Source organism: Phalangium opilio, unplaced genomic scaffold (genome assembly GCF_054372755.1).
Source record: "Phalangium opilio isolate 3A_F unplaced genomic scaffold, DU_Popi_V2 ptg000042l_1, whole genome shotgun sequence".
Classification (NCBI taxonomy): Eukaryota; Metazoa; Arthropoda; class Arachnida; order Opiliones; family Phalangiidae; genus Phalangium; species Phalangium opilio.
Genome location: NW_028324166.1, coordinates 159,083 through 174,913, shown reverse-complemented (window position 1 = coordinate 174,913; position 15,831 = coordinate 159,083). Strand labels below are relative to the sequence as shown.

General features: G+C 44.0%; 1 protein-coding gene across 2 annotated transcripts in view; it reads right to left on the bottom strand.

The window, feature by feature from the left end:
* The window catches only part of ftz-f1 (ftz transcription factor 1), a 40,356-nt gene that overhangs the window by 8,500 nt on the left and 16,025 nt on the right, over positions 1-15,831 (bottom strand). For both annotated transcript variants that reach the window (XM_089836014.1, XM_089836015.1), the window contains exons 2-3: positions 10,678-11,082; positions 2,635-3,479 (exon numbers count right to left, since the gene is read on the bottom strand). In XM_089836014.1, coding sequence (XP_089692140.1) covers positions 2,635-3,479; positions 10,678-11,082 — 1,250 coding nt within the window. The remainder of the gene's footprint in view (positions 1-2,634; positions 3,480-10,677; positions 11,083-15,831) is intronic.

Sequence of the window (15,831 nt, the reverse complement as noted above, 5' to 3'; positions counted from 1 at the left end):
CATCAGAATTAAGTTAGCTAAGCCTATTTCTATTTCGTTTTCAAATACGTTTTAGCGCGTTTTTAGGTTAGGCGGCTATATAGGGTTAGAGCTCAATTACAGACAACAAGACCGTTGTAACTGTAACGCCTTCTTAACAATAAGCGTACAGGGTTTTGGAGTGAAAACTAAACTCTGCCTTTCGTCTCGCTTTTTGGCGCCTGCGCAGAGACGGCAAAGTACCGATTGTTGACTACGTCGAAAAGGCCTATTAAATATGGATGAATATCCATCATGGCGAAACAAGGAGGGTTTAAATTCCGTCTCTACCTGGAAATGAATGACGAATTTGCTTGTTCTAGTAATTGAAGAATGAAGAGGCGCGCTTCATTCACCTTGGAGCGCCGGTATCCATCCCCCTAGAGCCTTGGATCTTAATTGACAACAAAAATATTGACAACAAGGTTGCCTTCCTCCAACCTAATCTTCGAAACTTATAAATAAAAAATCCTTCAAATCTAACAAACAATTACGATAGTGGTTACCAAACATCTCGAGGGTTGCCAAGCGAAAAGCCAAGGATTAGTTTTAACATTAATTGCCAACGACTGCTTGCAATTTATCATAAGTATAGTAATAACTGGTACGCGCGTCGTGTCACACGTTTTGTATAAGCATTGCTAGCTTCTTTTAATCGATTACGCCTTAAATACGCGTCTATGGACAAGACGCCAACATGGATAACCTACAGTATTATTAATGGTGTATTAGGTTTACTTATAATTAGGGTTAGATTAAGTTCAGAAACCTAGGCAAGGTATTTATGGTATGTTAGGTTGGGTTAGGTTGGAACCATTGAATGGAGGGTCTAGTTTGCCGATTAACATCAACATTTGCCCACCGTTAATTTTAGAGAGTTAAAAATTAGACCTAAATAGTCTTAAATTTGAAGGCGCTACCTTGAAGCGCGGAGATTGTTGTCTCTTCTTCTTTCAGGGCATGTAAGTAGGCCTTGGATAAAACTCGGGTGGGTGGGCGGTAGTTATTTAGAAAAGGGGAATGTTAATTGGCGAGTGAAACGAAGCCTTTGCTACTTTGTCTCCATTCTTAAGCCTCGGTTATATATAGACGTACAGTCGTGGTGTGGCTGGTTGCCTGGCTGCATGGCAGCGCTAGGCCTAGCTCGAAGGCAGGCAGCCGCAGCCCCGATAATGGGTCAAGGTAAAAAAATCACAGAGAAAACTTTTTCCTCCAAAACGCGGAGAAAAAAAAACATTTAAAGCCTTTCGAACAGAATTAACAAAAAAAAAAAACATGGCGGCCGCCACCGACAACTTAGCGGTAGAGTACAGACACCGTCCGAGGGGAAGGACATGGGACTACCAATGGTTTTAATAAAGCGTCATCCCCTTAAATGTTAAGGGGGATAAGTGAGGCGCCCCTCGGAAATAATTTTGCTGAATTAGACAACCTTCAATCGAAATTTGTTAACACCGATTTATGTCGCTATTACGTTAACTAAAGGGATAATTAAACTAGCTATTACGTTAACAAAGGGATAATTAAACTAGTTTAAATAAAGTAGGCCTATTTCAAAGCGTGATATTCAAAGGAAGACGAGATAATCGTCACGTAATGTTGGGCATGCCGCTATTTACGCGAGGCCTTTTTAATCGTGACACAATCGCCTCCGCCGCTCGTTGCTGCCTTGTCGGAGGACATACGAAACGAATTTCGTTCACGTATCTCTCTGTAAGGGGGGGGGGGGCGAGTTGACCCACTTTTCAAGTTACCCCCCCCCCCAATTCAACGTCTACATTGAAGATTAGAATTTGCTCGCGTTCGAAATAAATAAATAAAGTTTATAAAAAAGTTGGAAACATCTTTCATGAAATACACACACGAGTTCCAAAAGCTAATCTTATCATATCTTATCATCAACTCCTCTAAATTATTATAGTATGTCATCAGTGGAGAGAGTTAAATGGGATGGAAGCCACCACCATCATGACCTTATTGGTGACGTAATGGGGGGCGTAAGTTTAAATGTACTCGCTCGCGCGTCATAAGCTTGGTTATCATTGACCTTTGTCCATTTGTGGTACCGTTTTATGTAGAGACACAATATGACCAGGCAGGGTCAGGGTTCGGACAATAATTTTTATATTGAAAATCCCAGCTGACTTTTAAAACCATCTTATCCCTGACCACCAAATTTTGACACCAATATCCCTGGGACCATTTTAAGGACGTCTTTACCACAGTCCACTTCATAATTACACTTGAGCCCTCATTTAACATTGCACGAAGCAATCATGGTTTCATGTACCAAACGAAATCCCTGACCTTTTAGTAAGAAAGCTTCAAATCCCTGACCTTTCCCCCCAATTTTTCAAATCCCTGACTTATCCAGGGTCGGTATGAACCCTGGACCGAGGGGGGTAGACGCCCTGGATCTCTGTGTACACCCGAGTTCAAACGAGTTCAGCTTTGATAGTGCCTTGAGTCCAAAGCCTTGGGAACTGTGCACAGTTCAGCTTTGACAGTACATTGAGTTCAAGTCATATTGAACACCTGAGTTCTCAAGGGTCTACCCTCTCGCCCTGGACAATGGCTACTGGACAATGGGTACTATTTAATGATAATGGGACTGACCTTTAAATCCTTGAAGAAGATGCTATTCCTGGCCCAATCAACTTGACTGAAGAGAGACTGATCGATGACTTTGCACATAAGTTCGAAAATATCGACTTCGCACTGATTGTACGATTGGTTTTGCAATAAACTGAAGATTTGTCCTTGCCATTCCTTCTCGTCCATAATGGACAACTGAAACTCGCGCAATAAAACGTTCGTCGTCTTGCCGCCAACGCCGGCACCGCTACTCGTACCACCGCCAGCACCGGCACCACCCGGAACCACCAAGGAGGACTCCTGAGAGCCGCCTTGTCCTTGTAACGGATGCGAAACGGACGGATGGTAGAGGGGAGCCCCCTTGGGCGACGAACTCGGATTGGGCGAGGAGACGCGATGTCCGGCAGCGGCGTTCGGACTACCCGGAAGCCAACACGGTTTGCCTTCGGGACCCGAGGCGCCGCTCAAGGAAGCGGCGCTCTGCGGGCCGCCTCCCAAGGGTCCGCCCGGGTTGAAAGGAGGGCCGCCCAAGGAGGCGACGATCTGCGCGCCCGTCGTCAACGGCGAGGGCGAACTGTCCGGCGAACTGGTCGAAGAACTGAGTTGGGGGATTTGAATGAGTTCTTGTTTGACGCCGCTCGAGTCCGAGGCCGGACCGTAGACGGGACTGCTCAGGCCCCCACCGCCGAACGGGGGTCCCAGAGCCATCGGGTTGCTGTTGTCCCCACGCGGGTCACTGCCGTTGCCCGAACACTGATTGCGCACCAATTGCTTTTGACGCATCATTTGCAATCTCCTGGCGCGATCTCGTTTGTACATCGGGCCGAACTTGTTGCGACCGCCTCTCATTCTGTCCGCTCGGACGGCTGCAAAGTGAAACCACAAACAAAATTAAGAAACCATCAAAGCCTTTTATAACAAAGCCAAAATACAAATAAGAGTCGCTCCCGAATGAACGCTAATAAGTCATTGCTTAACCTAGCTGAAGGCAGCGGCTACCCGGAGGACAAAAAGCAGACGGGTTTCTGTCCTCAAGATAGTCCGGCCTCCTGGTGTATAAATAGGTATAAATCCTCCATGTGTAAACTATCCATTAGGGGTAAACATTTCAATTGACCCTTAATACTAGTTGATCCGCGCTTAATGGTTGCAACGTTTAGGTGTTGAAGATACCCGCCCACTGCAACCTTCCAAGGGTCTTTCAAATTAGGGGTTACATAAGTAACAAAGTTGACCTGACCTGACCGGGTCAAAATATGATTTCATTTAAAAGAACCGCAAAAAATGGCGCTTAAATTCTAAAGGTTGAATTAAGCTCGCTCGAGTGTTTCGTAATTCATCGAAGCGTGTCCGCATGCACCGAGGTTAACCTATTTTCGCAGTACTCGATAACAATGGGCCGCCGAATTTTATTATCAATTCTGAAAGGTTGACTCGCGCGTATTTCGATAGTTCGGGTTCCCTTTAAAGGGGCACGCGTCCCCGCTCACTCTCTTAAGAACCGAAATCGGTCACTCGGAAAATTCAAGCCCGGCCGGCTCAGACCTTCCTAATTATTCTAACGAATGTTTCAGTATCCCTTTAAAGGGTGAGTGAAAGGAAATATCAAGTCAATTTTTTTTATAGATTATTCTATCAATATCCGCGTAGGGAAATATCCAGGAAACGCTTGTGAATGAATTAAAAATTGAAATCACTTTCAGATTTCATAGACAATTTGTAATTTGCACCTCCGACCAATCGCGTAACGCCCCGCCTTCTTGTTAACCAAATTGCCGTAGCACGCTCCGTGCCTCGCGCCACAACTGTCACGTGGTGCTCAAGTTTCATTCGAATTTTGTTGACAAGAAGGTCGGGCCTTATACGCGATTGGTTGGAGGTGCAAATTTCAAATTGGCCATAAATTTGAATTTCACAATGACGCGAAGGTATTTCCTGTACAAAGAATAGGTTCAGCGTTCCTTTTCAGTCTCCCTTTGAGCGTAGTATTGAAAATGAAAGTGTCGGTGGTGGCGGCGAACAACTTTGAAATTCGCGTGTGTCAATATCGTCCTCGGTCGAGCGGCACGACCTACTTTCCAACAACGACTACAAAAGAGAAGGCTCGGACACTCGCCGCCCTCAAACTACAACAAAAGCCACCCCGAGACCCAGAACGCGAGACCATGGAAGAACCAGGCGAGATGGAACGGCGGCGAAGATAGCGGAGCCTCTACCAGAAATGAAGCGAGTGACGTAGGAGAGCTCTCCGAGATAGTGGGAGCAGAAAGTTCGGTCTGCGCAATCGCGCTCCTCTGATTTTTTATTGGTTACAGCTGTTAGAGTTGACGTTTAAAGCCGCAAAGGCTTAGGTATTTTATACCGGTTTTGCATTCACAGTTTCGCTAGCGTAGTCGTGGAATGGGGTAAAAGAGTAATTATTAAACATGGTGAACTATATAAAAATTTTCGTAGATATTGAATTTCTGATCCATGGTATTTTAAACAACATTCGAAATATAGAAAAATTTCTCGATGTTTGACTTTATATTAGGGAAACGTAAGAAAAAAAATACCGTCCATGTACTCGCGATCCTTATATCGCGAGTCATTTCTGCAGCCTTTATAGAAACAATTTTTCATTACCATGTTTTTGCTTTTGTATAATTTCTAAATTAACTTTAACCGAGCCGAACCCTACGTAACTCGTGAAACTTGGCGAGAGTGGCGTAAGCCTTGGTCACTAAACCGTCACTAAACTTTGAAATTGGTCTGGAGCGCGCAAACCGACGCGCGCAGCCTTTCCACCGTTTCCACGCACCCACCTTTAGGAAGGGAGGAGGAATCTAAAGGGGGTATTCAAGTTTTTGGACGACAGGTTTTTCAACACTAGGCGGCTGTTCCATCTCGTAGTTCTTCCATGGCGAGACTTGGTTCAAATTCCCTAATTTTTCAAAGCTTTCCCTGACTGTCTAAAACAATTTTTCCCTGACCAATTTTAATTTCCACTTTAGTTTGTCAACGATGAAATGTCAGAAATAACAGCGCAGCGGTCCTAACCTTTTTCCCCTGACAATCTACAGACATTTCCCAAATCAAATTTCCCGACTTGTCCCTGTCCCGTAGAGATGCCGATGCTCTGAATAGAACCTACTCGTTAGATTTTCATCATATTATAATAATTACGAAAATTAGTTCCCACGCAAAGGTGTAAGTACCAGACCAGTATGGGTTACTCAGCAAGTATCCGAGCCCATAACCTCCCCATCTCGTTATGGCGTATTGTCTGTCCTACGTAACCAAGCTAGTATTAAAAGTGAAAGCGAAGCCATCTATAGCTCCCCAGAAAGAGAGAGAGTATGTACAGCAGCAACGACTACTACGGGGTCCCGTCCAGCAGGTTGCCTTCGAAAAAGAGGTCTCAGTTGCCGGCCTATCAACGAACGCGAGTCGCGATACGCCAAATAGCAGTGCTACCACCGAAAGTAGGCCACGTGGGGAGAGAGACAGAGTAATGACGAAGCCCCGGAATGGGGGGGGCGCAGGGGGGACGAGATGTATAGGTGTCTCGTACGTCATTTGGCAGTGAAAATGAGGCTAGACTGGATAGACGCCATTGAGAGCGACTTTGGCCCGGGAACCTGGTTAGATTCGCGAGCGAGCGACCGTCCGTCTTACCCCCTTATACTTCGCCTAACCTAGAACAAACTGGTTCTCCAAGAGCTTGATTTCATGATTCCATCTTTCGCCATTTCAAATTGAAGACACCCCCAATTAACAGTTATTATCCAAAAAACAAAGCTACAAGAATGGCCGACTCTGGCAGCGACATTAGCACCTTCCTCGCGACCTATCGAATGTACTAATCACTTGACACTGATCTTTCAATAGACCATTTCGACGTAAACAAACGGTTGTAGGCAAGCCTTAGTATCGGGACGTACAAGAAGGTTGATACATTGAAGTATCTGCACGTGCAATGTCATGGTACAGAAAGACAACCGCGCATGCGCCAAAAAGCGAGATGGAAGGCCAAGTCTTAAGGCCCTTTCAGACGATACAACTTTTTGTAACTCATTTAGAGGAGTCAACTTGAGTTGAGTAAAATAGTTGGGTCGTCTCAACAGAAGTTGAATCACCAAATTGTAAATTGATCACTGACCAATCTTTGTTGACTGAACTTTTTTGACCCACGCGTCTTGTTGAGTCAAGAGTTGTACATTCTGAAATGACCTTTAGTTACATTACATCAAAATGGTCTATCGTTACATGGCATGGAATGGATCGAATTTCAAAAACTCAAGATCAAGAAGCGAGTCTTAAACGAATTTTTCAAAATTCATATTCTGTTTGTCGCTCGTTGCACTTATCCAATCACCCTCAAAAGACTTAGATAATACCATTTAGATTTTAAACGATTTCAACACAGACACACACTCACACGTGACGCTGTAGAGTGATTTCCGAAATAGCTATTTCAAATAATTAAAAGAAAGTAACGGTAGGGGTAAGGGAAGGGAAGGGAAGGGGTGTTAAATTCTGTCGGCTTTTTCGAAATTCGGTTTGCATAAAATTTAAAATTAGGACACGTTGAGCGTAGCTGTGTGCTCAGACAGACAGACATAGAGACACGACAACGACAGACCGACAAGCACCTACCGAGCCAGTCAGCGTGTGTGTGAGAGAGAGAGAGAGAGAGGGAGAATGTAGGCCAAACAAGGAACGAACGGCCAACACTGACTGTTCCATACCCATACATCAACTCGCGAACGCGAGTTCTAAAAACTATCTCTACACTCTCACCCTATCTTTTCTCTTTTCGAGAGAGGGGACAACGGGTACTTCTTTGCCCCCTTCCCCAACCGGGCCAGAGTTCGACCCCACGAGCTTAACTCTCGGTGGTGCCTTTTAAATTTGGTCACTCTCACCTCGGAGAAGAGTGGCGAAATGGAGTAAAAATCGAAATAACTTACTACTCTACCCATCTACGCAACGACAACTAAGATCAAGTCTGGTTTACATCCGAGTCCCTTGTTTTAAATTAAAATACAATGAAAGATTCTTAACAAAGTCACGTGATACGAAAAGGTCAGCTATGCCCCCCCCCCCTTGGCTTAAATATAGAAGCTAATTCGTAAGAACTATTGACTAAATTTTTAAATGGCGCTAGGCGGCGGAGCATAATAATTCCCCAGGGCGCGTGCACGAAGTACTCGGGGAAACTTTCATCACTAACCAACATGACTACTCCATTTCACCTCTCTCCTCTAAGCCGGGCAATACTCGTTGCGCAATAGACAGAACGGGGGAATGATAGAAAGGTGAATTGGTTCAAATAGGCGAGCTTGATAAATCAACATCAAAATAATTTAGCAAAACGTTTCATTTTCAATAAAGTTTCGACTAATTTTCTTAAGATGATTCATGCAGTGTCAAGCCTAAACCTCGTTTTTGGATTTATTAATCAACGAGGGCAAAAATAATTTCGCAATACTCCGTGTGGTTTCCAATGTGCTAAGGTTGTACAGCACCTAACAGTGATCAACTAAGGCTATACAATATAAAGTTACTATATAAGAGTGATACATAAACTCGAGAACGCCAAGGTCTGCATGGGACAGGGGAGGGACAAGCTAGGCAGAAGCGTTTGGTTATAAAGAAAGGGGGGGTGATTATAGGAGGACAGGTACGGACGGGACTTGCGAAACGCGGCTATAAAATGTCTTGAGAAAGAGTAGGTACGGAAGGCCGCCTGACCCAAATTATAAAATTTTGAAAAATTCAAATTATAAAATGTTGTAACGCGTCAACCGTAATAACGAGCATTTTCAATTCAAAACACTGACTATGACAAGATCCCTGCTGCATTTATTAGTCATTCATTATAATATTGCGCATTCTTGCCAAAGTAAAACCCGCTCCAACGAAACTATAAAACGGCCCTAAACCTTTGATTTTCAAGGGGAAGTCTAACATCCAGTTCCGCTAAAAAAGGGACAGTCACGTGAGTAAGGGAGAGACGAACTTGTCCCATAGTTCTATTTGAACACCGGAGTTGCACGGGCACTTACGCAACGTGAACCAATTCAATTCGGGTAGTTAATGAAGCCATTTCTATTGTCTGTCCGTCCCATTAATAAGAGTTCGCGACCTTGGCTTTGGGGTTTAAAGCCCCTTTGAGCCCCAGGGCTACCATTTGATTCGTTTGACCTAGCTCGTAATTTGAAGCCTTGGGAGTGAGTGGACCACCCCGAGGCTATATAGTTTTCAATTGGAATTTGCTAGATAGAGTTCCAACCTATTTATATTCTATTGGCGTAATATCCGATATTGAATTTTGTGGCATCGTGAGTTGGTCATATCCTATCAAGTACAGCTACGCTCGAGTCCCGAACAACAACAACCATATATTAGGCTTATTCACACTTCCAGGGTCCAGTACCACCCCCCCCCCACCACGCATCCCATCAAATGAAATATACAGAGTGTTCCTTCAAAATAGGGAGGAGGCTGCTAGGACAGTGCTGCGGCGATTTTAAGTGGAAAATGTAACACATCTATACTTCTTTCTATGACCAGCAGCCGATTTTGGCCCCAGTAAGGGATGCACCCCCTAACACAAGTTATAATTTTGAACATTGGATGGAGCGTTTTAGAGATGACCCCCTTAAATTTAAGTAAGAAGGGGTTGATCAGTAAAACACAGTCTAATCATAACTTGTGTTAGGGGACACGTGTCCCGCATGGTGGGGGGGGGGAGGCTAAATACCTTGGACTCAAAATTGATGTCCCATATATAGAACCATCCCAATGTTCTATAACTAATAGCCTCCATTTGGACCACCCTGTATAAGCCCGGTGGTCATTATTTGACCATTCTACCTTTCATAACTCCGTAAATAAAACAGGAGACGAATTTTAAAATTTCTTAACCTTAGCTTATTTCTATTGGCTATTGTTAAGCGTGTTCAACTTCTCAATATTTCAGACTATGAGGATTGATACCATTTACAGTGCAGGAGGTCAAAGTGAGGTATTACCAAGCAAGCATAGCCCTCATGGCCTCCTGCAGTGTAAATGGTATCAATCCTTAATTCTAGTCTGAATTAAAATTAACTACATGTATATTAAATAAGAGTAATAGGTATTATAATAGAGAATGCGCCTTCGCAATGGCGGCTGCATGAGCGTTTTTGCGCAATTCTCTGTTTCTAGTTTTCTTCTAAAGTGGAACACGTTGGCTCGCACCAAACCAAAGCAAACTATGACGAAATCTCATTCTTCTTAAGCCTAACCCGAGCCCCGAGCCAGCGAACGAACAACAAACACCACGCGTTCGCACACGCACGACACTAGAACCTATATTCACCAGTTATAACATCGTATAACACTAATCAAATCACTCCGTAACATTGAATACGGAGTCTAATGTCACTCCGTATTAACTTGCCATACAAATTAATACAGTCAAAGGCGGGGGAAGTGCCATTACCCTGTATCCTGAACAGTGAAAACTTCATCGCGTTTAAAACGTAACTAACTCCATTAGAAACAGTTGTTATTTCGTTAAATTAAATTAGATTAAATACAAAATTTAGAGCGTTAATTCAAATGTAAAAAAGTAATATAGTAATTTCAAATTTTCCGCTAAGGGGCGTGGTCGCCTTGAACAAAAGCACCAGCACGTGTTCGAGATTAGATAATGTTGCGTAGTATACAAGGCACGTGACACCCCTATGAAACACGCCTATTATGATATTTAGTCACGTGGTGGCGCTGCCTGTAACGGGGGGGGGGAGTTTACTAAAAGTAACCCTTTCTCGCAAATAAATTTCAAGCTACGTTTAAATTTAAAACGCGAGACTTAGGCTTAGACGCGATCGTGATCCTTTGAAGGGAGGATGAAATGCACCCAATTAGTGTCGGAGCATTTCGTTCTCCCTTTAAAGGCGCGTTAATACATAGTTTACAGACTAGGAGGATTCATACCATTAACACAAGGAGGCCAGGCTCTAATTTAGAGTCAGGCCTCCTTGCCCAAACAATGTATATTTTTAAGAGTTTAAAAGGAATGAATGTACTTACCTTCGAGTTTCATGCCCACATCGAGGCACTTTTGAAATCGGCAATAGGGACACCTCTTCCTCTGGGACTTGTCAATGTGACAACTGCGATCGGCGACGCACGTGTACACCTTCTTGTTCTGCACGGTCCTCTTAAAGAAACCCTTGCAAGACTCGCACGTCAACAGACCGTAATGGTAGCCGGACACTTTGTCGCCGCAGACGGGACACAACTCCTCGATGCCCTCCTTCGTGTCCGGGGCGTCGGGGGCCGGATGTCCTCCCGGTCCCACTCCCCCTCCTCCAACGTACTCCAAGCCACTCATCCCGGGGGGACCGTCCCCACCGCCGCCGTTGTAAACCACAACGGCCGCTCCTCCCGTCGAAGAGGAACTAGAAGAGGTCATGACCCCTTGCGGCGGACCCGCTGAGGAGAGAAAACAATGCGGATTATCCATGATGAAAGGGCTATGATGATGATGACCGGATGAGGAACTCATCATGCCCATCGTATCCGCCGAATGGTAACTCATAGTGACAGACGATGAATTATTTCTTCCTTAATAATTTAATAAGTTAAGTTGACGCAGGCTACCGTGGCTCGATACCGGCGTGCGATTGGTTGATACAAAAATATATTACTCCGGTAATAAATATAGATATAAATATCTTTCGATTATAACAATATAAATAGTGGACACAAATTTGAGCGGCCGGAAGATCACCTGGCCGGTCGACGAGACGCGAAAGTTATCATTTTAACCGTAATTTCCTTAATTTTTAATTTAGTTAAATGAATATTTAATTAATTGTTCGCGCACCAAACGAATCACACCACACACCATAAAACCGAGTTAAAGACGAATAAGAGAAGTAATCCAAGAAGGGAGCGAAGGCGCCGTCTAATACTTCGTCCAAAAACACCGAGAGTTAACGTTAAAAACTTAACCGTTAAATAACTCAACAAAAAATAATCGGGGATACAGAGGAGTAAGAGAAATAGAGAGAAATTGAAATTGGCTTTCACTCGGCACCAAGTTTCTATAGAAAGTGAGAGTCTTCGGGAGCGCAGAGAGAAAGTTGTTAGTAGAACGCGTGACGTCGCCGAGTCCCGAAAGTGTGCCACTAGGTTAACCCCCCTCCCCCCTCCCAAACATCGCCCCCCCCCCTGAAAGCGAAAGTATTATACGGTACCTGTAGAACTCGGGCCTGCCTGCATCTATACACATTCCCCCTATCAAATATACCCAGAGAGAAAACCTCGATTTCTGGGTCTATGTCAGCCTAGCCTAGTGACCTACTAAACACTCACTCACTGTGCAAACCCCCCCCCCCTTCCCTTTACTGCCTCCGCCGGAAGGATTGAGGCCCCCACTATGCCAATGCATTTAGCCTTTTTTCTATTTTGATGCCTTAACCCGAATTCCCCGGCTTATTTTGATTTCTAAGCCTAACCCTCCTCCCTCCCCCCTCCCCTTAAAACCTTGGGTCGCTTTCGAGTGTACGATGTATCTAACAACATATCCACATCTCCACCACCATCCATAAATCGCTTATCTACCCAAGAGAAAGAGAAAGAATGGCAAAAAATAACGGCAATTGCATTGTAATATTTTTACCGAATTTATTCGATTTCATCTTGAAATACTTTTTGGGTTTCTTCTTCAATGGGGCAACTGATCCACACAGGGTTTAAGGGTTAACGCAATTTGAAATCATTTTCAGAGCATCAAATTCCACATGTTCTCTTGCCAAGCGTGGTGTCATATTTCAATTAAGAATATTATAACAGTTAGAAACAAGCTCGGTAATTCTTAATTTTGGTTAATTATCTTTTACCCACTTATTTATTGTAACAAGGGTTCAACGTTGCAATTTAAGTAACAGCAACAAAATGAACTCCGTTGCAATCAAATTATGAACTCCGTTGCAATCAAATTACCTGACGTAATAGCCCGAAATTTTAGATCCATTTTATGCAATTTCCCTGACTTTTCCATCCAGGAATCTATCAACCCTGATTTCACCATGCACGACTACAAATCATTTCTTTAAAGGGTAAGGGGTATTTTATGGTTGGACTACTTGAGCCTGCCTGGGGTCCAATAACGCTGGCTTACTGTTGACAAAAAGAGTTCCGAGGGGTTCAACGCTATATAATCACCAAAATGACGATTTTCGTGTAGATATAATAATTCAAAGGGAGGAGTGTGCAGCCTCTCGGACAATATATTGCGTTATAAAAACGAAGGTTGTTGTTTAATGGAGGGGGTGGGGGGAGGGGAGTCCATGAAAGTTTTGAAGATGAATTTGCCCGCATCCCAGAAGAAAGAAATATATATACAATATTTATTCAAATTGCTGCGGCTCTTTTACATTTAGAGAACTTTCTCCTTTCAACCGCGTACCGATAACTTTGGAAGATTTCCCCAAATATAATCTATAGCCATTTAGAGGCTTGGACATGGCAGTAAACTATAGCCTTTTAGAGGCTTGGATATGGCATTAATCTACACCCTTTTAGAGGCTTGGACATGGCTTAGTTCTACTGCCTTTTAGAGGCTTGGACATGGCTTAGTTCTACTGCCTTTTACAGGCTTGGACATGGCTTAGTTCTACTGCCTTTTAGAGGCTTGGACATGGCTTAGTTCTATAGCCTTTTAGAGGCTTGGACCGCGGCCTAGTTCTATAGCCTTTTAAAGGCTTGGACCGCGGCTTAGTTCTATAGCCTTTTAGACGCTTGGACATGGTTGGTTCTATAGCCTTTTAGAGGCTTGAACATGGCATTAATCTATAGCCTTTTAGAGGCTTGGACATGGCATTAATCTATAGCCTTTTAGAGGCTTGAACATGGCATTAATCTATAGCCTTTTAGAGGCTTGGACATGGCATTAATCTATAGCCTTTTAGAGGCTTGGACATGGCATTAATCTATAGCCTTTTAGAGGCTTGGACATGGCATTAATCTATAGCCTTTTAGAGGCTTGGACATGGCATTAATCTATAGCCTTTTAGAGGCTTGGACATGGCATTAATCTACAGCCTTTTAGAGGCTTGGACATGGCATCAATTCTATAGTCTTTGAAAAGTTTGGACATGGCATTAATCTAGTCTTTAAGGAGCTTGGTTGGACTGGTATTAAATTTCCAAAAAAAAACCCATTACGTAGCGTTTAATGGGATTGCAAATAGGGGATTAAATTATTTATTTGGGCGTTTGGCGAGCGAGCCAGAGCGAGCGGTAAGGCACTGAGGGTATATTTGTCCTTAAGATCGGAGCATGCTTTGCGGCACGCCGGCAAAACAACACGTGGTAAACATTGTCGATGACGCAAAAAAGTAACGCTGTCCTACTTTAGAAAATTTACTAAATTACGATATACTAGGCCTAGGCCTAGCGAGCGAGTGAGTGAGTGTTGGTAGCTGTTTAGGTCTAGGTCGTCCCTTTCGAAAGAAATTAAAATGAATGCGCAATTTTAGACCGGCGGCGGAAAAATAAGTTTGGAATTTCGCAAATATTTTAACAGAAAATGAGTTCGGCAATTAATAATTGGAACAAAAGGGTTGATACGCGCTCTTTTCATTCCCGCCAAATAATCGCCCACCCTTACACTCTCTCTCTCTCTCTTCCCTCGCCCCCCCCCCTTCACTCCGCGCACGCGCAACTAATAACTGGGTCACCCACTTTTCCAGCGCGCGAGCTCCTTCATCCGATCCCACCAACAGAAAGAACGCGCGCGCGCCACGCCACCTCGCGCCCGTTTCCCGCTCTTTCTCTCTCTCTCTATCCACTATCGCTCGCGCACCCACCAACCAACTACGCTAGATGACGTAACGATTCACCAAAGAGGATGCCAATACACTGGAGGGGAAATCGACAATCTCTTTTGGAAATATTAAGTAGAAGTCCCCATCCCAAACCCCTACACGTAATGAGCTGAAATTTTGCAGGGACGTAAATCTTAAGTAGTAGGTAGGCGATAAGAAATATTTTCCCATTTCGCCTCCATCTTTAAAAATGGCGGCATGAAATGTAACCTACATCTTGCTGACGGAATAACGTTGATTTCTTTAAAGAAATTAATCATATAAATACAATATATTTAAATAGGAACGTTACGTTACACAACGGGTGCACTAAATTCAAAAGAGCATATTTCAGTTTAAATAGTGTCAATAGCTGGGAGTACACTCCCGGTGTCAGTGTTGGGTATTCGTGCTCCTTGGTGTAGATGTGTGTTTGGAGAGAAAGAGTGAGTGGAGAGGAGGAGGAGGGGGGAGAGAGATTAAGGGCGAAAGTAGGACGCTCGGCGGCGGCGGCGGCGGAAAATGGTTGCGAAAGAGCGGGGCACCGAAAAAAGTGAAATCTCTCCCGCTCTCGGGTTCTCCTTTCTCACTATTTTCGGGGAGAAAGTGGTGGTGCTGCTAGCATAGAGGGAAAATTCCCAATAATAAAAGGGAAAGTCGACCTACTGCACTTGAACTACTTTCTTTCTTCATGCAGAAGCGGGGAGGGGAGGGAGGGAGGGAGATGCTCTTCATTCTGATAACAGTGGCCACGGACAAGTTACCTAAATATGGCACGCCAAAAGGGACCACACCAAATTAATCGCCAACAATTATACTCTTTTCAGCGCCCTGCAATTACGAGCAAAGTTTCAACAGCGGTTCAGATAATCAGATGACTTTTAAAGGTTTCCCTGTCTAGCGCCACTTCATTTAAATTTTCCCTGATTATTTTTGGGAACGTCAAAAGTTAAGGCCCTTTCAGATGATACAACATTTTGAGTCAAATAAATGAGACAACTTGAGTTGAGTAAACTAGTTGGGGGTCGTGTGATTAACAGAAGTTGGATTGCAAGTCGTTTGATCAATTAGCCTTATTCCTGATCAGCGCCATCTACCCATAGCGGTGACTTTGAGAACTACTGTAAGCGGCAAGCCAATCAGATGTCGCTAAAATCTGGTGACGTCATTTTTGGTAAGACCCCGAGAGTGCCAGTCAGTGACGTCACCAGATTTTAGCGACATCTGATTGGCTTGCCGCTTACAGTAGTTCTCAAAGTCGCCGCTATGGGTAGGTGGCGCTGATCAGGAATAAGGCTAATTTTAGCTGACTCAACTTTTTGACCGATCTAGTTGAGTCCAAATGTGAATGGGGCCTTTAGTTGTCAATG